We start from the raw sequence: 27,686 nt of genomic DNA, 5'->3' as shown, positions 1-27,686 counted from the left end.
GTTAGCTTATTCTGTTGTCCTTGATATTAAATTTATATTCTGATTAGTGATATTTTAAATTAATGAATTTCTAGTTTCTTTTAGGACAAAATCACAATGAGTACTCTATGAACAGTTCATCCTTACAGATTATCTGTAAAATACAATTTTATTCTATACTGGGTTTAGTCAGGTAAACTCAAATTGTTTTCCCTACCACCATCACTCAAAAGCTTTAACAGCCAGTTCAATTGAAAAAAAAAAAATCCAAGAAAAAGATCCCCAAACAATTTATTAGAATGACCTGTTTTATATCCCCCCCTCTGATCTCTATTCAATAGTACCTCACTTAACATTCAATGTCAAGGCCAATTAATTTAATATGATTTGTCAGTTTCAATGAGCAAGCTTTTATTAAGCTGCAATAATGTTTTAGTTATACTAATAGGAGAGGATAGAATTTTTTTTTAAAAGCCTAAAGAGCTCCTTTTTTTAAAAAGAAAATTACATTCTATGAGGCAGGGTGGAGGCAACAGGTATACCAATAAAATATAAATGAAATAAATTCAAAAGGTGGTTAGAAGTGGTGACTAACAACATAGGAAATAGGCAAAGGTTGCCCCCAGGAAGTCTTTGGAGCAGAACTTTGAAGGAATGGAGGAACAAAGTCAGGGATGGAGAATATTCCACATGTCTTTAAATAGACTTGAAGGTAAGAAATTTGAACACTGAACATTTTAACTGAATGCATAATGAGTCTGCAAAGATAGGCTGAAGGTTTTATTTTGTTTGTTTGTTTCCCCTCTAGAAAAAAAAAAATTTCCAAAACAGAATGCTAAATCTTTAAAATATATGAATGATTCCAGATGAAGAGATGGGGATTCTATTTCCAATTATGTTTTTCCTCCAATTAAGTTGTGAAGGCTTGAGATAGAAATTTAACCTCAGTCTGTCAAAGTTAATTCATTGTTAACATAAGGGAATTGGGTTAGAAAGATCCTAACATACTTAAACTCCTATTTAATGCAAAATACCTTAAGGATAATCCAGCTACAAACATTTATCAAGAGACTACTGTCTTTAAGGTATTGTGTTAAGCAATAGAACAAAAAAAAAAAAAAAAGAATCTCTAAATTCAAGGGAAGTACAGTTACAGATGCATGAATAGTTCCTTATTGGCAAGGTGATTGATGGAAATTGCACTGTTTCCTAGCTTGAAAAAAAAAAAAGAACAACAACAACTGAAGGGTAATCGGAGGTGGAAGTCACATAGGATCAGGAACTTTTGAGCCTGTCACAAAAGAAAGAGGAAGAGAGTATGCTCATGCTAAGTGCCAGTATACAACTGATTGAAAATGAAAAGAGTGTGCTTAACTGCAAGTAATCATGACGAGTTGAAGCTAGGTATGACTCATTGATTTGCTTAAGATTTGAATTGACCACATAGGTCATAGAATTTTTCAGACTCTGTGACAGTTGTTCCCTCTTTAATTCTCTCTAAATTATGTATATGATTTATGCTTTTATTAAATATTTCAGCTCAATGTAATAAAGTTAAATATTTGTTATGAAGAAGACACATAAAGAAGAAAAAGGAATCCAAGATTCAAATGTTCTTTCTTTTTTAAAAATCATGACTCCCTTTGTCAATCTTGTGAAGTCACAGATTTAAAAAGTCTGTTGTAGGTTTTTTCCCCCCTTTTTCATTATACCTCAGTTTCTCTGAATTGTTCTGTCTCAGTTTCCCTAGTGGCAACCTCCTCTTCCTGGCCATTAGAACTGAGATAATTAGGGCTGCTGAGATCTGGCCACTCTAGTATTTCAAAGAGTCATAAAACTCCAGATGACATCTCAAATACTAGAGCATCTTTCCTGCCCAGACTTTTTGTTTCCTGCTTGACCACCTTCTTCATTCCCAACCTGTCAGAATTAAAAAGTTATAATCCTTTCTGAAATTTCCACTCACTCAGTGCTCTCCCCCACCCCCTGCCCTGCCTCTTGCCCCCGCCTTTGTTTTCCTGATTGCTAAAGCCCTATAAAAGTCTCTGGAATTACTTGCTTGTTGCTGGGTGTTTTGAGACAAAAGTCTCATCCAGCCAATCAGTCAAAGCTCTTCATTAATATTAAAAATTCTAATCTCTGTCTTGCCTCAGATTCTCTGGCATTACATTTCTCCCCTCTTCTACTCTACCACTCTCAATAATGTTCTGTCTCTCTTCCTTTTCACAAATCATGAACCCCAGTCTGAAACTAACTTCATCTTTATACTAGAAAGTGCTTTGTAATTCATTGTTTCTGAATTTCCTGAATTACTACTGGATAATAGGGGAAGAGAGAAAGAGGAAGGGGCAAAAAAAACACCCTTTGTTATAAATATTTCTATTATTCAAACATATCATATCAAGATAGAATCTCTGATTCCTTTTCTTGAACATGGAAGAGGGTAACCAGTGAATGGTCTATTACATCTTTCTCCCAATCATTAATTCAATAAATACAACAAGAAAAAAAGATATAATCTAGCCCTGCCCCAACCTCCCAGAACATTATATTCAAAGGCAAGGAGACATGAATGTAAATTACTATGCAAGATGGTATTGGGGTGAGATGATGATAAATAAAATGCTCTAAAAATAAATAAAATGCTATAGGACAAATTGGAAAAGGAAAGGGCAAGGTAACAATAGTAACAATATGTTTTTTTGTTTTTTGTTTTTTTTTTACTCCTTGCGCCTTCAAACAAAACTTCTCTACAACATTGACCCCAACATTGAGCTTCTATAACTGGGGCAAGGTAAGGAATACAGACTGTGATAAATAGCATGGAATGGATTGTAGGAAATAAAGGGAAGTGGTATACATCATTAAAGAGGAATGGGAGTTTTCCCTCTTCATTTTAAAAGGGAAAATCTTTAATGGTAGTTCTAAACTACCATTTATATGGAACAGCTATAAATAGAAAGAAACCAAGACCTATTTGTATTTATATGCCTTTATAATAAACTTTATGATGATGGCGTATGCATCTTTTTCTTACAATTTAAGAATCTTAAAATAGTCATATTCCTGGTCACAAGAATTTAGACATTTTTTGATTAAACCTTTTACTTATTTGAATGAAGATAGGAGTAGATAATTAATAGTTAACCCACATAATTAAAGTAAAATATCAGCTATTTTTATATTATTTCATGACATATATAGATATAAGAAGAAAATAATGAGCCTATGTTTGAAAGACTGCCTATTTTAAATGTATAGTAAAAATTGTTTAATTGGAGAAAAATGTTTATTCGGAGATGCTAAAGGACATTTTTAAAAGCTTTTCTCTTATGGCCCAATTACTGTTTTTTTTTATTATTATTATTATTTTAACAATATATTTTCTGACAATTTCCATCATGGTTTAGTTTTTTAAATAAATTCAGTAGAGGTTGCCATAGCATCAGGGACATAAACTTACCTGAGAACATGAAACTATGATCAACCTTTTTTTTTTTTTTTAAACAGCTCAAAGTTACTATCACCATTTTTTTCTTTTTTGATAAAATTGATTATAGCTCCTACATCCTCAGCCATGAATAGTGTTTCAAAACACCCAAAGCAGGGAAAATTGGGAGTTATTACATTTGTATCCCAATAGATGATAGAGATACTTGCAAAAAATATCATGAACATATATATATATATGTATATATATATATACACAATATATTCATATATATTTTAACAATATATTCACATATGCAAGTGTATATAATAAAAAGTTCCTTTGGCATTGTTTTTTATTTTAATAAAAAAGAAGCAGTTAAGTACATCTTAAAAGCAAGCCAAGAAATACTTCTTGGAAATCAAGCCAAGACATTAACTTTGGTTACTTTTTTCTCCAATAGTTTTGTTGGTTGTCTCAGGGAACTCTCATAATAGTCGTACTATGATTGTATTGTCTTTTTATTGGTAATTCTATATTGTAAAATAATTTGTATGAAGTAGGGGTTGGGTAAAAGAAAAAGAATAGAATCACACTTTTGCTCTCAGCACTGGATTTGAATCCTCATTCTCCCATTTATTACCTTTGTGGCCATATGTAGGTTATTTCAATTCTCTGGGCTTCACATACCTTGTAGAGAGCCACAGACATTTGGGGAACTGTTAGTGAGGTATAAGATCCTTCAGCCCAGAGGGAACCTGCTGACAATGTCTGGTTTAGCGGTTATCTCCCCTTGGAGTGTCTCACTCTTGCTGAGAACTCATGGAGCATGACAATCTATATTCTACTTGAAGCAGAGATATTTCCAGTAAAAGAGGCACTTACATAATAATAGCAGGGTGTTTATAGTTAGCACATGCTCAGTATATTGTAGTGATGTAATTGTACTAAGGTATTTAGGGCTGGGAGAACTTGAAATAAATGGGACTCCATTTTTGACCATCCACGTGAATCCTTTCCTCATCACTACTCCACAAAGACCAAAGAATAGGGATGGTCCCAAGATCCTCCAGAGAACTAGTCTGGATTGTACATTTTGGAAACCAATGTGGGGGCTCTAGAAATCATAGTACATTTTGACACCCTAATATTGGGCTCTAGAAAGCATACTATATACCTCATCTTTAAAAAAGAGAAGAGTATATGAGATGAGCACTAATCTATGATTGTTGGAACAATGTTCTGTCCTGAATCAGTCTATACCCCATGACTACATCTATTTGTGACTGAGTTTCCATCTATTCTAGGTTCTATCATTTAATGGTTCCCCAAAATTTGGCATAATCAGCAAAAAAGAATACGACTACTAGATGAGTAACTGCAGCCCAAAACATTCTGGGATAGAAATAGTTAGACAGTCAGTAGGGTTCTAAGTCAAAAACTGGGAATTGGAGTCAGAAAAATTGGATTCAAATTTTTTTGTTACTTATTGCATGTCTGATTTTGAGTAAATCCCATCTTTCCCAGCATCAGTTTCCTCAATTTTAAGATGAGGAGGGGACTGAAAGAGATTATCTTTCAGGATTTTTCTAACATGAAATCTTATGGATCTATGAACTCTTATGAAATGTATTACTTGGAGTATTATTTATATTTCTGTACTCAACTACAACATTCCTTTTCCTTACATTATTATTATTCATTCATTGAACAATTATTTATTGTATTATTTTATTAATTACTTATAAATATATTTTACTTTCTCTACTACAGTATAAACCTTTTGAGAGGAAATATTTTAAAAATATAAATTGAGTTTGAGAAATTTAAATTTGAATGTTGGTTCTATTATTTAACACTTGGAATCCTGGTTGTACCATTTACTGTTTAACCTTTAAACACTCGACATGGTCTTAGACAAAGAGTTCATGGAGACACTTAAAATTCTCAAATTTGGGATCTCATAGGATTATAACATCATGACTTTATAAATGGAAGTAATCTTAATGACAGTTTAGTTTAATGCCTTCATTTTATAAATGAAAAAGTTGAGCTTAAAGAAGGTAAGTAATGGCCTTATGGTAATATGGTAATAAGTGGAAGATAGTGGATTTAAATATGAGTCTTATGATTTCAAATCCAGTAATCTTTGTGATCTACCAAAATGCCTTATATGACCTTAAGCAAGCTGCTATACTTTTTTTGGCCTAATTTATTTGTTAATCTATAAAATATGGGGACTGGAATAAATGGATATATATGTAAAGAAAGTAATATATGTGGAAAGGGGCATTTAATACATGAGGAAGTTAAATCCTTAAAGGAAACTAGTGATTCTATGAGGCAGAGGTGGGGGAAATAAGCATTGCTTTTTCATTATGAGGGGTGGTCTTTGCAAAAGTAATGGAAGAGATGAAAAGTTATAAACACTTAAGAGCAAGGAGGTCAGTTTGACTGTATCAAAACATGTGGGAATGATGTAACATCCAATAAGCTTGGCAAGTTAATATGCATCTAAATTATCAATGGTTTTAATTGCTAAACAGAAACAACTGATTCTTCAGGGTAAAGGGTATAAGAGAAGGAAGAGTTAAGGGTGACTCTAAATCTGTGAAATCAGATGACTAGAAAACTAGTGGTGACAATAGGACATTCAGACAGAAGGAAGGAATGAAGAAAGGAATACAAGGTATCAGGCATTTAAGTATTTATTTACATACCTAGTATGTTCCAGGTACTCTGCTTAGTGAAACCATTCCAGTAATCAAGGAGCATAGATTATAAGGAGTTTTGAGGAATAGTCAGAGGGAGTTAAAGGAGTTTTAGAATATGATCTTAATATTCTTAGTGAAGACTTTTGAAAGTTTTACAGTATCCTTTTAAATTTATCAACTGGGGACAAAACTACTTGCTATTTTAAAAAAGCACTTTGCATGAACTGCATAAGGCAGATTACTGAGTGACATGCAATTAAATTCTTCTATTCAAATGAATGAATATATTGATGCTTTATAAGACTGGCATTCACAATGTTCTATCACAGTCCTAGAGGAATGAGATTCCATGGGAACATATCACTCATCCATAGTGGCTTTAATTCTTGCCAACTTTTAAATTTGCAAAACTAAATTATTTGGGGATCTCCTAATATAGCAAGTGATGTCCTAAGCTCTTAACTTAGAATGAATAATACACTTTGGTACCTCAGATCATTTTGTAACTGACAACACATATCCACCTCCATTAAGGTCCAAAATGGGCTTCAAAATCCTTTAGCGAGAAAATAAAAATGAGCTTTCCACTGGGAAATTTTCACTTTAGCAGTTCTTTGAAAACGAATGTTTTTTCTTTCTCTGCAATATGTTTTGAACAGCATCTCAGTATCTGATAAATAATAACAATAGCCAGACTCTTGTCCAAGATTATTCCTCATTTCTTCGGGATGTTTCACAAATATATGATTTTTATCATATTAGGCAATATGATATAATTGAAAACATATACAATGTGTAGTTAAAAAGCTTGAGTTCAAATCCTAAATCAAATATCATTTATTGGTATAAATTTGAGCAATTCATTTTTTATTTCTAGGCTGCAATTTCCTCATCTGCCAAAGTTGAACTAGATGACAGCAACAAATCTTAATGGTTCTTCTGATTTGGGTACTATTATTTCTATTTTATATGCAATTCATTGCCATTTACTCATTGGTTGTCTGTTATTTGGAATGCCACTAAATAATTATGAATAAATTTTATTGGAAATTTAAATACCTATCTAAATCTTTTACTTTTTGAAAGTTCTTAGTAGAATTCTAATGAATTTCTTTTGTTGAAAGTAATCTATATAATAGTTGTAAGGTTGTGGCTCAGAAAACACTCAATATTGATAAATAAACTCAGGGAGGGAAATCATTAACCGAAGAGCAAGGAGTTGTTAGTGCCGTCTTTAGTAACTATGCACATGGCACAAATAATAGACAGTAGAACTCTACAGGGAGGAAAAACTGTTCAGGGAAAAGGGATTCATGAGATTGAAGTGATTTAGGTAAGTTAATTAATCTCTATAGGCCAAATATGTCTAATTATGGCGTAGGACATGCCAGTTGTCTTAAAGTTTTTAAGCTGCTGCATGAAATAGACATCAGATTTGTTCTCCTTGCAACCAAGAGGAGAACTAGAAACAATATATGGTAGGGTGTAAGGAAGAAAAAATCCTAAAACTATAGCTATTCCATATGAGAATGGATTTCCTTCAACAGTAATATACTTCCCCAATGAAGATTTTAAGTAAAGGGTGGATCGCCATTTAGTAGATTTCTGGTCTTACATATAATAGATGCACAGTCAACATTTATTTGAATTCGATTCTAAGACAGTTAATGACATTATGTTCTTACTTTCATCCTTGAGAATGAAAACATAATGGTCTGTAACTATCTTCCTCAGTAGCTTCCTCTGCTTCATTACTTACCACCATCATCTTCCCCAATATGATCATATACTTTAAATGAAAAAAGTATTCATTCACAGGAAAGCTTTGGAGACTTGTTTTCTGGGTTTTTTTGTTGTTGTTAGTGGTAATTTTCTTTTGATTGTTGTTGCTGTTGTTGTTTTACGATTATAAACTTCTAGAGGAGAGCCTGTGCTACATTGTTCTTTGTATACAATCAGAAACTTCATCATTGCCATAATTGAATAAATGTTTATGATGCCATATTTGAAAATGGTCATACCCATTATGAATAAAAATCCCAAGAGATGGGATCATTAAACCATAGAGGTATAAGACTACTGAAAGGACTACTTACCTTCACATACTGGCTGTACTCCAGACCATGACCCATTGATCAAACATGTTCTCTCAGGAGACCCTCTTAACTGGTAACCCATTTCACAGGAGAAACGGAGAAGACTTTTAACCTTAAATTCCTCCCCAAGTCTAGAGCCATGAGCTGGTATTCCTGGATCATCACAAAAACCAGGATTGTTTCCTATTGAATAAAAAACAGGAAATGAGAATAAATTCCTGATGATATTATAAAAATGATTAATTGTTATTTTCTACAACTAGAAAAGGAGAGAAGTTCATTTACCTAACTGAAGACAACATAGTCTACTATAATATATAAAAGAAGATGTAGAGAAGAGAGCAGGAAAGGGAGAATCACTTATAAAACATCTACTATGTGCCAGCGATGTGCTAAATTTTACAAATATTATCTCATTTGTTCCTTACAACAACCCTGAAAGAAAGGTATTATTATTGCCCCAATTTTATACTTAAGAAAACTGAGGCAGAGGTAAAGGGACTTGCCTAAAATCACATAGTTAGTAAATATTCGAGGCCACATTTGAACTCAGATCTCTCTGACTTTCAGGCCTAACACTCTATGTACTGCCTCAATTAATATACAGAATATAAAGAAAGCAAATATATATAGAAACAAATATTTCACAGTGACCAAATGATTTTTGGAAGATCAGAAACAATGGGTAGTCTGCAGGTAAGTTATCCCAATTAAAAGAAAGGGGGAATAAGGAGAAGAATAAAAGAGGCAGAAATTAAAGTGAATATAAGGAAATTAAAGATATCACTGATCCTTCCCCTTTGAAGTGTATTTCAAATGTGGGAAGAATGGACTTTTATACATAAAGATTAGGAGATTTTTTTTTAAAGAATGGAGGGAGGGGGGAAGCCTTGGAATAGGGGCTCTACTCCATTCTTCTACTCATGTATGATAAGTTAATTTATCTTTGTGGATTTAAGTTCCTGAATTTTGTAAGATGACATTTTTATATCCTCTCTAAGGCATAAGTCATGATGCTTTGATTCAAGAAGGAAGAGTAAATGGAATCAATTAGATTGGGTGATAGATCAGGAAAAAACAGTAGTAAAAGAAGAAAATAGAATGGAACAGCCCAAATTCATTTGAATCAATTTTGATTTATTTAAAACTATCAGCAAACATTATATGAAATGGGAATAAACTAGAAGCATTTCCAATAAGATCAGGAGTGAAACAAGGTTGCCCATTTTCACCATTGCTATTCAATATTGTACTAGAAATGCTAACTTTAGGAATAAAAGAAGAAAAAATATTTGGCACATAGTAATCACTTAATAAATGATTATTGGTTTGACTCGATCAAGTGTCTTCCAACTCAAATATTTTGTGATTCTGTGAACTGAGTATATTATATTTCTACCTGAACAGTGTGGGAGGGTTCCACTCCAGTGACTGTCTTCTTGGCAGATTCTGGTAGCATTTCCTATGAGAATTCGACTCACTGTGCAAGAATAATGAATGATAGATCCATACGTAAATTGTTCTCCTGTAAGGATGGCATTCGCAGGAACACCTGGATGTCCACATGAAATTGCTAGGAGTAATGGGAAAAAACAAAATCTAGTTCCGCCACTCCTTTAAACACCTATATATTTTTTATTAAAGCTTTTTTTTTTAATTTTTCAAAACATATGCATGGACAATTCTTGAAGATTAGCCCTTGCAAAACCCTGTATTCCAATTCCTCCCTTCCACCCGTACCTTCCCCTAGATGATAAGTATTTCAATATATGTTGAATATGGTAGAAATATATGTTAAATCCAATATAGGTATGCATATTTATTCAATTATTGTGCTGCAGAAGAAAAAAAAGAACAGCAAAATGAAATGCAAGCAAACAACAACAAAGCTGTGTTGTGAACTACACTCAGTTCCCTCTCTTTGGGTGTAGATGGCTCTCTTCATCACTGAACAAATGGAACTGGTTTGAATCATCGCATTGTTGAAGAGAGCCATGTCTGTCAGAATTGATCATCATATAGTGTTGGAATTCTTACAAAGTGTTAACTCATTAGAGTTGATACAGACAATAATTATCTAATTTAGCATGGTACTTAGCAAATTCTCTAACTCACTAATGTATTTAAGTACTCATTGGAGTTCACAAGTATGGGAGATTCACAAAGTTAACTTTGTAACTTTGTGAATTCACATCTCCCTTAATCCCTCCCTCAGAGGAGGAGTCAGCCTTTTACACCTAGCATAAATAGAGCTTCAGTGAGCCAGTCAGGGCAGTTCAGAAGAAGCCCACTCTCAGAGGTGAAAGTAAAGGTGTGGACACAAGCCTTGTATTAATTAGTTCTACTTAGTACCTTGTTTCAGGTTCTGCCCAAAACATCTTCTTGTAAGATTAGATCAACTCTAATTCGTTAACAGTTAGTAAGGATTCCAACAATATAGTCTTGCTGTTGCTATGTATAATGATCTGGTCCTACACATTTCAAATAGCATCAGTTCATGTAAGTCTCCCCAGGTCTTTCTGAAATCCTCCTGCAATTTCTTATAGAACAATAATATTCCATAACATTCATATGCCACAATTTACCCAGCCATTCTCCAATTGATGGGCATCCACTCAGTTTCCAGTTTCTGGCCACTACAAACAGGGCTGCCACAAACATTTTGGCACATACAGGTCCCTTTCCCTTCTTTAGTATCTCTTTGGGTTATAAGCCCAGTAGAAACACTGTTGGATCAAAGGGTATGCACAGTTTGATAACTTTTGAGCATAGTTCCAAATTGATCTTCAGAATGGCTGGATGTGTTTACAACTCCACCAACAATGTATTAGAAAAACCTATATGTTATGTTGTTGTTTTTGTTTTGCTTTGCTTTGCTTTTGCTGAGGCAATTGGTGTTAAATGACTTGTCACACAACTAAGAAATGTTAAGTATCTGAAGTCAAATTTGAACTCAGGTCCTTCTGACTTCAGGGCTGGTGCTCTATCCACTGTGCCACCTACCTGCCCCCACCTATACATTTTTAAAGTAACTGGGAGAAACAAAGAACTCATGACATGTAAATGAAGAATAGTGAAAAAATGCTGACATTCTGTTACGGTACCTTTTAAGTTAGCAATATAGATCCACAGAGGGATCCAACCATTTTTTACATATCTCAAGATTTCATTATGCACAGATACTATCACTGGGGATATTATTTGGTGACAGATGAAGTATACCTTAATTTTCTCCTCATTCCTATGCTACCTATAAGAGAACAATTTTTAAGTCTTCACACAAAAATATAATACTAGCTAAAAATGTGATTTCCTTTCAGCCTTAGCAAAGTTGGGAAGTTTAGCTTCAGAGCCATAATACAAGGTGTCCCAAAAATTTTAGTGCTGTTTTAAGCTTCCATATTAGGTACATAGTGCAAGAATGTTTGTGGCAGCCCTCTTTGTGGCCAGAAACTGGAAGCTGAGTGGATTGGAGAATGGCTGAATAAATTGTGGTATATGAATATTATGGAATATTATTGTTCGGTAAGAAATGACCAACAGGATGATTTCAGAAAGGCCTGGAGAGACTTACATGAACTGATGCTGAGTGAAATGAGCAGGACCAGGAGATCATTATATACTTCAACAACAATATTATATGATGATCAATTCTGATGGACCTGATCATCTTCAGCAATGAGATGAATTAAATCAGTTCCAATGGAGCAGGAATGAATTAAAACAGCTACACCCAGTGAGATGACTAAGAACCATTACATAGAATTCCCAGTTCCTCTATTTTTGTCCACTTGCATTTTTTATTTCCTTCACAAGCTAATTGTACACTATTTCAGAGTCTGATTCTAGTTGTACAACAAAATAACTGTTTGGACATGTATACTTATTTTGTATTTAATTTATACTTTAATATATTTAACATGTATTGATCAACCTGCCATCTGGGGAAGGGGATGGGGAGAAGGAGGGGAAAAATTGGAACAAAAGTTTTGGCAATTGTCAATGCTATAAAATTACCCATGCATATAACTTCTAAATAAAAAGCTATAATAAAATAAAAGAAAAACAACAAAAAATATATATATTTGGTACATACTGTATAATCCTATTCTTACCTGTCAAGGAAACATTTATTTTTCTCCCTAAGGTATAAAAAGTTGTCTAATTCTGTAGCTAATTTCTCCCCTACTATAATCTTCAGAAGAGAATCAAGTCATCATCTATATGGCTATTTTCTCTTTCAAATGAGGTACTCTTTAGAACTGCTACAGTTTATTCTATTCTATAGATAATACTCAAAAACAAAAGCCACAAGCTACTTAGGAGTCATCATCTAAAGAGTGAAAATTTTGGCATCTGGACCACCCCCAACATAAATGAATATCTCTTCCTTTCTAATGAAATACTAAATTTGAATTGTTCATCCTCTAGTCACTTATATGTTGTTAACTTGACTAAATTGCAACTAATTTTGCAGAGATTACTGAACTAAAAACCCAAGGAAATTAATTTGGTCACTAGCTACTCAGTTGGGAGATGAGACACAGTAAGATTTAAAGGCTAAAAACCATTAGGCATTCTCTAAGTCATATAATCTCTTATCCTATTTTATATTGTTATTCATTTCTATCTGTGAGAAGGAAAAAGCAAGCAAACAAAGAAACCCCTTCCCTCTTCCCCCCCAAAATAAAACATTATTTGGGAAAAGTTTTAAAGAGAAATTAATTAGACAAGGATAAGTGAAATGGTTGACAAGTAACCATTTCTAGGTAGAGCAAAGGAGAAAAAAAATAATTTATCTCTGGTATAATACAGCAGAAAAGTAATACATATGTGCACAAAATGTCTCTTCGAGGTCTTCACATTCCCTCATTCGCAGTAATTTGGACTGTTAATGATAGTAAGTTGATAAGGACTAGTTAGCCTAGAAAACGAAAGCTAGATAAAAATACTCCTTTCTAAGGATTTAGAACTCATTAGCTTCATGAAACAATCTAATAGTATCACCTAAAAAGCTTTAGTAGAACTTCCAAAAAATCTTTTGAAAGACAAAAATCTATCTTTATCAGCAAAATTCCTTAAGTGTTCATGTGTCAGAGACTAAAAAAGGACTACAGTGAGATGCTGACATAATAGATTTCTTAATTTCTATCCAAGATTGCACCTACTAGTTTGTAATACATAGATTTAGCTTGTGCCATCTGAGAATAACTGACATATTTTGGGGTAGTTATCTTACCCTTTCTCAAGGGAAATTAAACTTAGAGGTACAGTTGAATGTGCAAGCTTCCTTTAAGAGTGAGGCTAGCGGAGTCGTTTTCAGGCACAACCATCCAATACAAATCTAATCTGAAAATATTCTTAACATATGAAAGTCTTACAAGAGCAAGAATGGATTATGGATTTTCAGAAAATTGATCCATAATGTAATTATCATTCACTACTTTTAGCATTCACACATGATGCACATTAGGAATCTAATCCTTCAGAGGTGATATTTTCTCTAGCATTTTTCTATCTTTTAAAAAAGTCATTGAGAATAAATCTGTTTACTAAATTTCCTGACAATGTTTAAAAAGAAACTTGTCTTTGATTTAAAAAGTCAATTACTTTTTCATGTTAAGGCTAAAAATCCATTACTGTAATATATTCTTAATTAAGCTATGCAATATACAGTGAACAAACAATGTCCTTCTGGAGAAAGCATTGATAGTTTTGTGTTATAGAAGTTATATATTCTGTGTTTTATTTTGGGGAGAATATTAATAATTTTACAGAAGTTCTATATTCTGTGATTTATTTTCTGATGGGTGACAGGTTAGCATTTGACAAAGGGACATGTCAACCGTTTTTAAAAGTACTTACGTAAACATTTGGGTAATGATCTATCCCATAAACCATTTGCCTTGCAGGTTAAGGCAGAAGAGCCCAATAAGTAAAAGCCTTTCTTGCAATGGTACATGACACTGATCCCATATTTGAAGCTTTCAGGATAATTTTGTTGTCCATGACGAATGGCATTTTCAACAAAGCCTGGATCAGAACAGTTCACCACTAGAAAAGAGAACATTTCATTTCTCATTTAGATGTAGCTTTCAATCAGAAACAACCCACTAGGAGAAAAAAAAAGAAAACAAAACAGAAATATGAACTACTGAGCACTGCAGGAATTCATACAACAGTAATTAATAGCAGAGTTGATCATAAAAGAATGAATTTCACTTATTACCTCTAGTTGTTACTCAAATATACACAAATCTGTGATTTCTTCAGTTTCAGGAACCCCTGCATTTGGAACTGCTTCTACAGATTTGAAATGCATGTTATCTATTATTTAATAGATTGGTCCAGGATGTTTGCTGAAGCTCATAGAGTATAAATAACTAGGCCAAGGTCACACAGCAAGAAAGTATCTAAGCCTAAATTTAAACCCATCTTCCTAACACCAGTCTTCCAGGCAAATATAGAACACTGGCACCAGACTATACCACTTCTAATCTATTATCCTGAAAAAAAGAAAAAAAATTAATATTATTATTATTTTATAAGACATGATTTCCCTAGAAGTCCTAGTGATAAATCTCCTTTTATCAATTTAGATCATCAACTGTGTTGCAACTAGATAATTGTTATTGAAAAGTTTCCAGAAAACAATATAACTAACATTGATAGAGGTTGAATTAGATCCCAGGATTTCCTGATTTTCCTGACAATGGCTTCCTATCCATTGTGACAGTTTCCAATTCACTATATCACACTGATCTCAGTTTATAATTTTAAGTAAATAAGACAATGTTCTCAAATGAAATTCTAAAACTATATTTTAAAATTGTGAAGTCTTAGGTTTTATATTAATGAGAACTAATTTTTTTTTATTAAATCAGTACTTTAAAGATTTACCTACAAAACCAATATTTGACATCCATGCTGAAAAAAGAATGTAAGTTCCTTTGGAGCAGGAATTTTTACATTATTTTATCTCTTCAATGTGTAACATGACGCTTGCCACAGATTAGGGCTTCATTAAACACCTATAGAATAGTGGATGACATAGAAATCTTTCATTTTCAGTCTGCCAGAGTTGAAAGCATTCAATTTTCTTTGCTAAGAATGGAACTTCTAGCACAATTTTAAATTCAATTTCAGTTAAATTTTAAATTATCATCATGTCCAACCATACTTAATATACTTCAATTGACACATTTATGTCAACAGTAGGATGTAGGAAATTTTCTGTCTAATCTGAATACTTTATTATCCTGGTTCTCTTCTTTCTATTTATGAGTAAATAGGTGATATCTTTTTCCATATACAAAGAAAATACTTGTTCTATTTAGTGAAACAATCAATTATAAAGAACTAATCAGTTACTTCCACCACTGGTATGGTCCTAGCTTATAGCCAACGGACTACCCCTTTTAGAAAGTATAGGTGGTCAAAGGAAAGAAATTGAATAAATTAACATTCCAGCTTAGTAATATAAATAACAGCTAACATATATATTATCCTGAAAGATTTGCATAATCTCAAGTAAGGTGCAATGGAGTCAGGATTCCATTGTCAGGTACTACCTGAAGTCCAAAGATCTAAGTTCAAACCAAACTTCAGACATTTACTAGCCCTTTGATCTTTGGCAATTCACTTCACTTCTGCTGACTCAGTTTCCTAAATTGTAAAATGTGCATAATAACAACACCGGCCTCACAGGTTTATCATAAAGATTAAACAAGATAAGATTTATGAAACATTTAGCCCAATGGCTGGAACACAGTAAGTGCTTAATAAACGTTTATTTCCTCTATATTTTTTGATCCTCACAATGACCCTATGAGGTAGTATTGCACAAATGTCTCCATTTTATTCATGAGGAAATTAATGCTCAGAGTGTTGGAGGAAGACTTTGAACACAAGTCTTTCTGACTCCTAAGTCCATCAATCTATACAGTACATCACAAATTTGCCACAGATTTGGGCATGGTTTGGCTTAAAAGAATTGAATTGTTGCCAGCAAGGACCCAGATATTACTGACCAAATGACAGTGAATTATTTCTGTCCAACACTTTATACATTTTATGTCCATCACTCTAGTCAGTTTAGAGCATAAACTGATACATGGGATATATGATGAAATTATATTTTACACACACACACACACATATACACACATATTCATGTGGAAAAAGTAATCCATTTAACAGACTCCCAAGAACCACACTTTTCGGCCAAGAAAAGATCTTACATGATTCTCTTATCACTATTCACACTTAGCTCTACAACTACAACATTTAAGTCACTTTAGAGTTCAGCCCATATAAAGGCCTGACATCTTCTTGCAGAAATTATTTATCTATGTCATATTGAGAGATATTAGACATAGCTTCTATCTTGCCCTTCCATCTCAATTATCTTGGTTCCTGGTTACATGATATAAATCAGTCACATTTGAAAGTTAAAGAATCAGTTTTCAGTATTAGCTTCTTAGCAATTATTTTCATGTTCTTCTGAAAATGAAAGGTATTATATTGAGCAAATAACAGATGACATTTATAATAGAATTTTATGGTTTGTGAAGTTTTACACATTATCTCACTTGATCCTTACAACAACCATGTGAGGTAGGTGCTTTCATTATAACCATTTTATAAATACAGAAAATGAAACTGAAAGAGATAAATTTGCCTAAGGTTGTATAGCTACTACAGTGTCTTGAGGCAACATTTGAACTAAGATCGTCCTGATTCCAAGAGCAGTGTTCTATCTACTATACTAATTATAGAGTCCTGCCAGGATTTCTACCATTCATTAAACATTGCACTAATATCTAATACTTTTCTTAACTAAATTTTCTTTCAATATAGGAAAATAAGTTATTTAACTTATGGGAAATTTAATATTCACATTATCTCTGTTTTTAAAAAAAACAATTGCAAAAGATGAAAACAGGCAAATACACAATCTCTAGCTTCATTTCCTTTTCATATCTCCAAACACTGTTAAATCTTAGTCCCTTCATTGAAGAGGGGCTGGGAATTTGGCAATTTTACAACTGACAAAGAGAAAGATTTTTTTTCCTAAAGTTTTATTTTGAGATCCAAATATCTAGGTATATCACTTAGGATGGACTATGCATAATGAAGCAGAAATACCCATAAGTCCAAAGAATGGTACAGAAAGGAAGTCTAGAAGAATGTTTATATACATGCTCACTCTTAGAACTACATGCCTTGAATTAGAAAAGAACAACACTGATATGTAGCACCTTCACACAAAGACAAGGATCCTCTTATCCCTGCATAAACATCAAGGGAGTTGCAAAATACATTTATGTATTTCCTCTTAAAGGGCCTCTTTATAAACAACAACACAGGGAGACTGACTGCTATGTACAGTACACAGTGTGAAAAGATGGGAACTGAAAAAGGAATAATGCCTCTATCTCCCAAATAGTGCCTCTCCCTTACTATTCCCAGGACTTGAAATTCTCACATTACTTAGGCCTTTGACATATATGAGACTTCATTAAAGTATAAATGCTAGTGAGGGGAAAAGGAAAGCAATAATATTAATAATAATAGCTAGCATATATAAAAAGTTCTTGTGAGATTTGCAAAGTACTTTGCTAATAAAAGTCTCATAGACCCTTCTATCTCAGAAAATTGAGACAAAATTCTATTCATGATTCACCCATGACTTGGGGTGGGATTTTAGGCTGGACAGTACACAGAAGAAAATAGCATAATTATTATCATTAATTTAATCACTAACTCTGATCACAGTAGTATGTCTATTTATCTGAATGTAAACTATAGTGAAAAAAATACACCATTTTCCATTTATATTTTACTTGTTGGCTTCCATTTCTCTATTAGACCAGGTGATAAAAAGACCTACATTAGTAGACAATGCTTTCATTCAATTATCACTACACAGTGAAAAAAGAGCTCAGATTCTCTTATACTTTTACCATGCTCTGATCTTTGTCCAACTTATAATATACCTCCATTTTATAGTATATTTATTTTACATTTTCATTTTTCTGTGTATTTTTAGAACTTTCATCTTCCTTCATTGACCTAATCCATAAGGATGGGAAACATTTCTTAACTATTTTCCTTATGTATCCTAATTCAGTTTGATTCAATTCATACCATTATTTCAAATTCTAGTTGATAAAACCTGCTACAGTTAATGCTGCTCAAGCAAAGCCTTCCACACACCCTAGGATTGCTCCATCCCATGATGAAACAGCAGAATAGGACTTTTGGAGTAATGTGTTCTTTAAGATGAAAAAGGATTAATGACTAAGAATCAAGAGATCCATCTTCTAAGATTGACTATTAATAGAGAACATTATAATCTGGAGCACATTAATAAAAGTGAATCTGTGATTCAGAATTATTATTCCTATTTTGTAGAGAAGGAAATTGAGACCCAGAGAAGTTAAATATCTAGCCTATGAGTACATATCAAAAATGCTTTAGAGATATGACAAGAGAAACTAGCTCAGACTTCTTGACACAGTATGAAAAGAGAAAGATTGTAATGGCGAAGAAATCGACTCCGGCTTTTTGATGCCATTACGATAAGAAGAGGACAGTTCTCCAGGATCTGTTTTGAGTTTCTTTATTGTTTTTAGAAACTAGAAGGTCATACCGCCTGAAAAGCAAAGATTAAAAAGTAAATCACAGATCCAGTTTTGAATAATTACCAGATATTCTTATTTCCCCTTTTGCTACTTGTTGCCAAATGTGTATATCCTTATCTTCCCCTACTATCTTCTATAAAATTCCAGTTTTCTATGTTGCATATGTATTTAACTTCTATATAAAGATGCTGAAGCTAGTGATATGGACTCCCTCATTGGTAGCCAGCACTCTGAACAGAAGATTGCCTGTACTCTGAGCATAATAAAACTTAAGCTAACTATATTTATATTGTTTATTTGGTGAGTGACACCATGACCTAATCATGGGATACCCTGATAACTGTTATATTAAGGCTAAGATGGAATCCATGTTTTTCCTAACTCCAGTCATTGATCTACAATATATTATCTTAACATTCAATATTTATATGGTATTTTTTCAATTCCCATACTTTTGGCATAGAAATTGATTTTTTAAAAATCCTGATTGCTTTTGACTGAATCTTCAGGAAGAGAGAAATTAACAATGTTTTCCTATCTTAAAAAAAAAAAGGAAACAATAAAAAAACATGAAATTAAGATACTATTTAAAAGAAAGACATTTCTTTGCTCCATGGTAGGAAAGCTATGATAAATCTGGACAGCATATACAGACATCAATTAGCCAACAAAGATTTGCATAGTTAAAGGTATAGTTTTTCCAGGAGTAATAAAGAATTGTGAGAGCTGGACCATAAAGAAAGCTAAATGCTAAGAATCAATGCTTTCAGATTGTGATGTTGAAGACTTTTCAGAGTCCTTTGGACAGCAAAGAGATCAAATCAGTTAAAATTTACATAAATTTACTTATTGGAAAAACAAATTGTAAAGTTAAGCTTAATAATATTGGCTACATAATAAGATGGGAGAGTTCACTAAAAATCAGCTTGATGCTGGGGAAAATTTAAGACAGAAGCTGAAGGGGATGGCAGAGGATGAAATGGAGGGATAGTGTCATGGAAGCTATGAACATGAATGTGGAAAGTCTTCAGGAGATATGGGAGGACTCAAGAAAGTATTGCTTCAACATCAAAACCACTTTGTACAGGCTAAGAAAGAGAATGGTGGATCAGCAGAATAGATCAGATAACTATGACAGAATAGTCAAGGTCTATAGTAATATAGTATTTGACAAAACCCCAAACTCCAGCTTTTGAAATAATAACTTATTATTTAATTTTAAAAATTGCTGTGAAAACTGGAAAATAATGTCAGAAATTTGACAAAGACTTATACCTCACACAACATAACAATATAAGATCAAAATGAGTACATGATTTAGGTATAAAGGATGACAACATAAAAAATTAAAAGACCAAGGTATAATTTACTTATCAGATCTCTGGAGAAGGAATAATTTATAAGCAAAGAACTAGAGAACATTATGAAAGGCAAAATGGACAACTTTGATTACATTAAATTAAAAAGCTTTTTGCACAAACAAAACCAGCAGAAACAAGATGAAAATGGAAGTTCAAAGTTGAGAAAAAGAAAAATCTTTATAGGCAGTGCTTCTGATATAGATCTCATTTTTAAATATATAAAAATGGTGTCAAATTTATAAGAATACACGTCATTCCCCAATTGAGAAATAGTCAAATGATATGAATAATTTTCCAATGATGAAATTAAAGCCACCTATAATCATATGAACAAATTATCTAAATCACAATTGTTAGAGAAAAACAAATTATAACAACTCTGAAGTACCATCTCGCCTCTCAGATTGGCTAAGATGACAAGAAAAGATAATAATAAATATTGGAAAGGATGTGGGAAAATTGGAACCCTAATGCATTGATGGTGGAGTTGTGAATCATCCAACCATTCTGTAAAACAATCTGGAACTATGCCTAATGGTTTATTAAACTGTGCATACCCCTTGATCCAGCAGTGTCACTACTGGGTCTGTATCCCAAGGAAATTATAAAGGAAGGAAAAGGACCCACATGTGCAAAAAATTTTGTAGCAATTCTTTTTGTGGTAATAAAAAAATTGGAAAATGAGTAGATCCCCATCAATTGGGGAATGGCTGAATGAGTTGTGATATATAAAAAGAATGGAATATTATACTGCCATCTGTATCCAGAAAAAGAACTATGAATACAAATTAATATATGCAATGTTCATTTCTTTTTTTCCTTTTTGTTTTTATTCTCACATGATTTTTCCCTTTTGCTCTGATTTTCTCTCCCAAATTTAAAATAAATATATAAATAAATAGAAAGTGAAAGAAAAGACAGTGAATAATAAAAAAAAAGTATTGATTTGTATTTTGAATCATATCATGTTCATTCATATGGAATTTTTCCTTTGCCTATTTTCTATTTAAATTTAAAATAAAGAAATAAAATAACATTTTAAAGGCCTAATTTAGGAGATGGAATTTGAGCTATGTTTTCTTTTTTTACTGTTTTTTTTTTTTAATTTTCAAAACACATGTAAGGATAATTTTTCAACACAGACTCTTGAAAAACTTTGTGCTCCCATTTCATCCTTGCTCCCACCACTCCCTTCCCTAGATGGCATGTAATCCAATATAGGTTAAACATGGTAAAAATAAGTTAAATCCAATATAGGCTAACATATTTATACAATTACCTTGCTGCACAAGAAAAATCAAATCAAAAAGTAAAAGAAATGAGAAAAAATAAAATTCAAGCAAACCACAACAAAAAGAGTGAAAATGCTATGTTGTGATCCATCCTCAATTCCCACAGTCCTCTCTGTGGATGTACATGGCTCTCTCCATTACAAGTCTATTGGAAGTAGAGCCACATCCATCAGAATCTATCCTCATAATCTTTTTGTTGCCATGTGTAATGATCTCCTGGTTCTATTCATTTCATTTAGCATCAGTTCATGTAAGTCTCTCCAGGCCTCTCTGAATTATCCTGCTGATCATTTCTTATTTATTAGATCATATTATATTATGTTATATTGTATTATATAAAGATAATATTCTATAACATGCATATATCATAACTTATTCAGCCATTCTCCAACTGAAAGGCATCCACTCAGTTTCCAGTTTTTTGCCACAAACATTTTTGCCCATGTGGGTCCCTTTCCCTTCTTTTAAGATCTCTTTGGGATATAAGCCTAGTAGAAACACTGTTGGATCAAAGGGTATGCATAGTTTGATAATCCTTTGGTTGAGCTATGTTTTCAAAGAAGCTAAAGGTTCTATGACAAATAAGTGCAAAGGGGGTTTATTCTAGATGTGGCCAACTTCTTACACAAAGACACATTAATAAGAGCTTAAAATTATGTACCGTAACCAAGCAGCAAAACAGTAGGAGTACAATATGTAGTACATAAAAGGTGGTAATAAGAAATTAAATTAGAAAGGTATATGGATGCCAGATCTCAGAAGGCTCTAAATGCCAGCACAATGATTCTGTATTTTCATTATAGGGAAAAAAGCCTCTGAAAACCTCTGACTTGGTCATCTTTTTTTTTAGAAGTTTGGATTCTATATAGGATTACAATGGGAAAGGCCTGGAAACAGAGAAGCTAATTAGGGGGCTTTCAAAATAATCCATGAGGGAGGTAATAAGAACTTGAACTAGAAAGAAGCTTTGTGAATTCCCATGGACTTTTCTAATGAAAGGAAATAAAGTGAGAAATTTGAACTATGCTGCAGAGCAGGTTCAAGTAGTACTGGGATTTGTAGGTTAAGTCTATATCACATAAAACTTATCTTGCTGAATTTCTGTAGAGCAGCATATCAAATTTCTTCTGCTCTCCTCTAATTTCTGTCCATATCTATTTTTTCAAAAGTGAAACAGAGCTGTTATAAAAATATGGGAAACAAAAGTAAAATAGTTCTAGTAATTAGCACATAAGTTTTATGAAATAAGAATTAAAAAAAATTCATTGGTCTATGTTTTAAAAACATTTACAGTAGGAATGTAATATACTAATCTGATTTTTTTTTCTTACACTTTAGCAGGCTGTATGTTTAGGTATAATTTTCATAACTTTTCTTTTTCATAGACTTTTGACAATAATGGAAAATACTCATGATGCTCTAGATTCAGTGTAAACTCTTTCTTGAAGCTGTACCTTAATTCTTCATTTATGAATTAATATACAATGCCAAATCCTCTAGTGTATAATATTTTCTAAAAAGTATTCATTTAGGAGAAAGTATCAACAAGGCACTGTCTTATAATACACTATCACCAACAGCAACACTATTATTACATTTTATTTAGTGCCTTAAGGTTTGCAAAAACATCTTTACCTATTAATTCACAATGATCAGAGTAATCTTATGAGTTGGATGATTTTGACGTACTCATTTGTGGTAATAGGTCCAGAGAGACTTATCCAGAGTCCCACAGTTAATAAATATCTGAGGAGGGGCACCTAGATGGCACAGTAGATAGATCACCAGCTCTGAATTCAGGAGGACTTGAGTTCAAATATGACCTGAGACATTTAACACTTCCTAGCTGTGTGATCTTGGGCAATTTGATGCCAATTGCCTCAGGAAAAAAAAGTATCTGAAGAGAAAAACTCAAGTTTTTTCCTGACTTCTTGTCCCACAACATCCACTATACCATAGCTGTTCCTTTTAAAATGTTTTCCATTCTTTAAGACCCAAATAAAGTTCTACATCCTAAATGAAAGCTTCTTACTCATTGTCTCACATTGGCAAATACTCTCTCATCGCATACAAACATCATTTAATGTCCCTTCGACTTCAACATGCTTTTCTCATGTCTGCATGTTCAACATTAGGCTCAACAATCTAGCCACAACACAGAGGTCAAGCACCAAAATAAATCTCTTCTCTATGAAAGTGTCTTAATACTTCTTTTAAGAGAAATGGTAATCTCACTTAGGAACAATTGAAAGCCATTCAACTCTTTCACCTATGCACTTGTTACATTCAAATTATGTTATCTTTGTACTTTTCTTATTTTAAACTCAATGAGAATGGGGACATTCATTGTTGTATCTTCCCAATAATTTCCATGCATATGAAATATTCAATAAGTATTTGACAAAATGTCTTTTGCTTTTTTGCTGAATTTTAAGTCCTAAAAAGTAACAAAATTATCAATCACATATTAAAATTTCCCTGCCAAAATCCTGACTGCATCTGTAAAATAAAATGTAGCATTGCCAAAAAAAAAAAATCTGTCTCTGTATTTCATTGTCAAACTATATTTTGATTTAACAGCATAAGAAACAATTGGAATACTCAATTTCCTTATTTATAAAATGATGAGGTTGTACTAGATGACATCTAAGATCTCTTCTAAAATAGCATTATGGTCCTAATAAATAAAGAAGAATCCAGTTATTAAAAGTTTATTACTTGCAAATCACTTAGTGCAGGGAATAGCATTAGAAAAGTAAAATAATCAATACTTTGAAGGAGTGGTTTATATTCTACAAGTAGTTTAGATGCAGAGTGAATGGGAAAGCCTCATGGTCAATGCAGAGCATAAATAGTAAGAGCAGGTGGTATAGATGGCAAAGTGCACAAGGGAGATAAATCTGATAAACATTTCTTCTTTTGTCATAATTTTAATTAAGTATTAATAAATGACATAAGTAAAAAGGCTTTCAGATAGGTGTAATGTTCTTAGTTCGGTTTGCCTGGGGGTCTTGGAGCAGCCTTCCTTTCAGGAGCCAATCACCATGAGAGTAACCAGGGGTTAAAGTCCACACCTTTTATTATCTCTTTGAAAGTCTTGGCTCCTTTCTTGGGGCCTGGTTAGCTTTCTTAAAGGGCTTCTGGAGTCTTGGTTTCAGTAGAGAAAATGCAGGAGGACAGGCCAGACACCAGGAGCTTCAGCCTCCTGTCTGTTTGTCTTCCCTAGTTCTGAATCTGACTGAGGCTCCTAGAGTATATGCTCCACACTGAGGACAAACCAATCACTATATTACTAGGAAACCATTATTTGTTGTAAGATTAAATCAATCATACTGAATTTAGAGAATTATTAATCACCATGCTAAACTAGATAACCATTATATCATCAATTTCGCTGAATTACCACGTTGGAAGAATCCTTGTTTCAGGTTCAGAGTTCTGGCCCATAACAGGTAGGGGTTCTTAACCCCTTTAGCTGTCTGATGAAATATATGAGCTTCTTTTCAGAAAAAAAAATTTTTTTGGATTTTGTTTTGTTTTAGAGAATTAAAAAAAATATTAAATTTTAGTTAGAGGGTAGCAAAAAATAAATTAAAATTTTCCCTAATTCACATCCCAAGCCTCTCAAATTATAATCATGGAAAGAAGTCCATAGGCCACCAAGCAGCTATCATTTATAATTCAGTAATGTCCTTTTCTTTCACACATACGGGGCCCACCTTTATTCCTATGGGTCTTTTAAATAAGCATGTCATTCCTCTAAAATGAATTCAATTAAAGGTTTCTCCAGAAAAGGCTTCATTTAATAAATGGTGTTAATGATAGATTTTTAAATGTAGGACTCCTGACATATCTTATCTATAAGTTGCAATTAAGCATTAGTTGGTCTTGCCTAACTTTTCTGGAATTATTGCTTATGGGGAATTTAGGATGAGGGTGATGGTGAAGATTACTGGGATCTGATCAAGGTATTGAAACAAACATGAGCCATAAAATAATAATTATATAAAAAGAAATGTATAACATGGCTAAAGTCTTATGCCTATGTCTGAAGCTATCTCTTTCAACTATGTTGCTTTAGACTTTACCACAGCATCTCAAACCAACGTTGATGTGTTGAATTAATTTAATGAAGTCAAAACCTGATCCACAAGGTAATGGATTGGTCTGAGCAGGTGTCACTCCCTTCACTGGCTTTATCATTACTGGAGTGCAAAAATGCCTTGACTCATCATTACTTGAAATTCATAAGCAGTTGACAGCTGTCAGTCAGGTAGAATTCAATTGATGACTGCCTCATCTAGAACATACATAAAGCAAGGAAGACAGCACAGACTGACAGACTGTTTTGTCGATATTGATCAAACACTTTGGTATGGAACCTGCTCTCATTATAAGAGAACACACCAGCTGTTAATAATTAGATGAAATATTTCAGAGGATGAATCCTTATTCTGTCCTGTCATGTTCAAATGCACCAATTTATTCCATCTCTAAATGATTCTATACCGCCCACCACCTTTTTCCTCTCTACCCAATCTTATAGACACAGCTTATTTTCTCCTAATGTGTCACAGAAACATGTAGTGAGGAATATAAATAGACTGGTCCCTGACTGTACTCTCAAATCCAAAGCAATGCATTAGCAGATTAGGATAACTTATACTTTATTACATTTTCTGCCATGCCAGAATAGAATTTGAAAAATAACTGTTATTGGTGTCTACTTGTAGGGGACATTGAATTAGCCATTAGGAATAAAAATGAATAAGACACTACCTTTTCTCCTTGTGGAGTTTATAATGATCCTGGGAGGCAGATAGTGTGGAAACGCATTGAACTTGCAGTTAGTAGACTTCATGAGCTTGTGATCTAATGATATAAATTTGAGTCTTGGCTCTAACACAAATATGACATTGGGAAAGCCATTCTCTTAGCTTTGGTTTCCTTATGTGTAAGATGAATGGTTTGGACATAATGTCCTCTAGAGTCTTTTTGAATTCTAAATCTACAATCCTGTCACCCAATAAGGGCTGTTAGATATCAAGATTCAATGCAAGAGACAGAGTAGACATACAAGAACCAAGAAATCACAAAGGCCAAAGGTCTGAGGAAAGGAAATTTTACAAAGTTATAGGAACAATTTTGAACAAAAACATATTGCTGAAATTGTACTCTTCAGTTCCTTCATTTTCCATATAAGAAAGCTGAAGTGTAGAGCAGGGAAAACATTTGCTCAAGACCACAGAAAAAGTAGCAGAATGGTTTTGAAATGCATGAGACCTGATTCTAAATTTGGTGAATGACTCTTTTTTTTCTCCTAAAAGCAAGAAATCTTCAAGAAATTAAAAAAAAAAAGAAGAACTGGGAAGGTAAACAAATAAAATATCTGAGATAACTGTCAAAATAGGCTCAGAATGTTTATTTTCTTCTTTTGGAGGAACCCAGTGAAATTAGCCCTGGCTCTGAAGTTGAGGCAGCTTCCTGGTTAAGGTGTGTGATTGGTGGGGCTAATTACCAGAAAATACCATCAGCCTTCCTTTTAGTGCCCCCTTCCTTCTTTCTCCTCTTTTAGAGATGCTTTTCTCTATACCTTCAAAAAAGGAACCCATTGAAAAGGATGCACATGTACAAAAAGATTTATAGCAGCACTTTTATAGGAGCAAAGAATGGGAACTCAAGAGTATGTCCATCAATTGGGGAATGGCAGAACATGTGTGGTATATAAATGTAATGGAATACTATTGTTTTATAAGAAATATTGAGCAGGTGAATTTCAGAAAAATCTGGAAAGACGTACAAAAATTGATACAGATTGAAGTGAGCAGAACCAGGATAATATTGTACATAGTAACAGCAATATTATGTGATGATCAACTATGATAGACATATCTTCCCAGCAGTACTGTGATTCAAGACAATTACAAATGACTTGAGATGGACAATGCTATCTACATCCAGAGAAAGAACTATAGAATGTTTGTATCAAAGCATACTATTATCACTTTTTTTAAATTAGTTTTTTTTTTCATTCTCATGTTTTTCCTCTTTTATTCTAATTCTGGTAGAGTGGATAAAGTGTTGGTCTTCAATCCTGGAAGACCTGAAATCAAATCATTACTGAGAAACCCATTAGCAATGTGACCTTTGGCTTCACTTAAATTGATA

The 27,686-nt window shown here is 33.1% G+C and overlaps 1 protein-coding gene across 1 annotated transcript in view; it reads right to left on the bottom strand.

Moving 5' to 3' along the window:
* Positions 1-27,686, bottom strand: part of CSMD1 (CUB and Sushi multiple domains 1) — a 2,716,069-nt gene that overhangs the window by 40,598 nt on the left and 2,647,785 nt on the right. Inside the window, exons 55-57 of the mRNA XM_051975995.1 lie at positions 14,085-14,273; positions 9,619-9,792; positions 8,220-8,402 (exon numbers count right to left, since the gene is read on the bottom strand). Coding sequence (XP_051831955.1) covers positions 8,220-8,402; positions 9,619-9,792; positions 14,085-14,273 — 546 coding nt within the window. The remainder of the gene's footprint in view (positions 1-8,219; positions 8,403-9,618; positions 9,793-14,084; positions 14,274-27,686) is intronic.

The sequence above is a fragment of the Antechinus flavipes genome, chromosome 2 (genome assembly GCF_016432865.1).
Source record: "Antechinus flavipes isolate AdamAnt ecotype Samford, QLD, Australia chromosome 2, AdamAnt_v2, whole genome shotgun sequence".
Classification (NCBI taxonomy): Eukaryota; Metazoa; Chordata; class Mammalia; order Dasyuromorphia; family Dasyuridae; genus Antechinus; species Antechinus flavipes.
The sequence above is the reverse complement of the archived record's forward strand: the minus strand, read 5'-3'. Positions and strand labels throughout refer to the sequence as shown.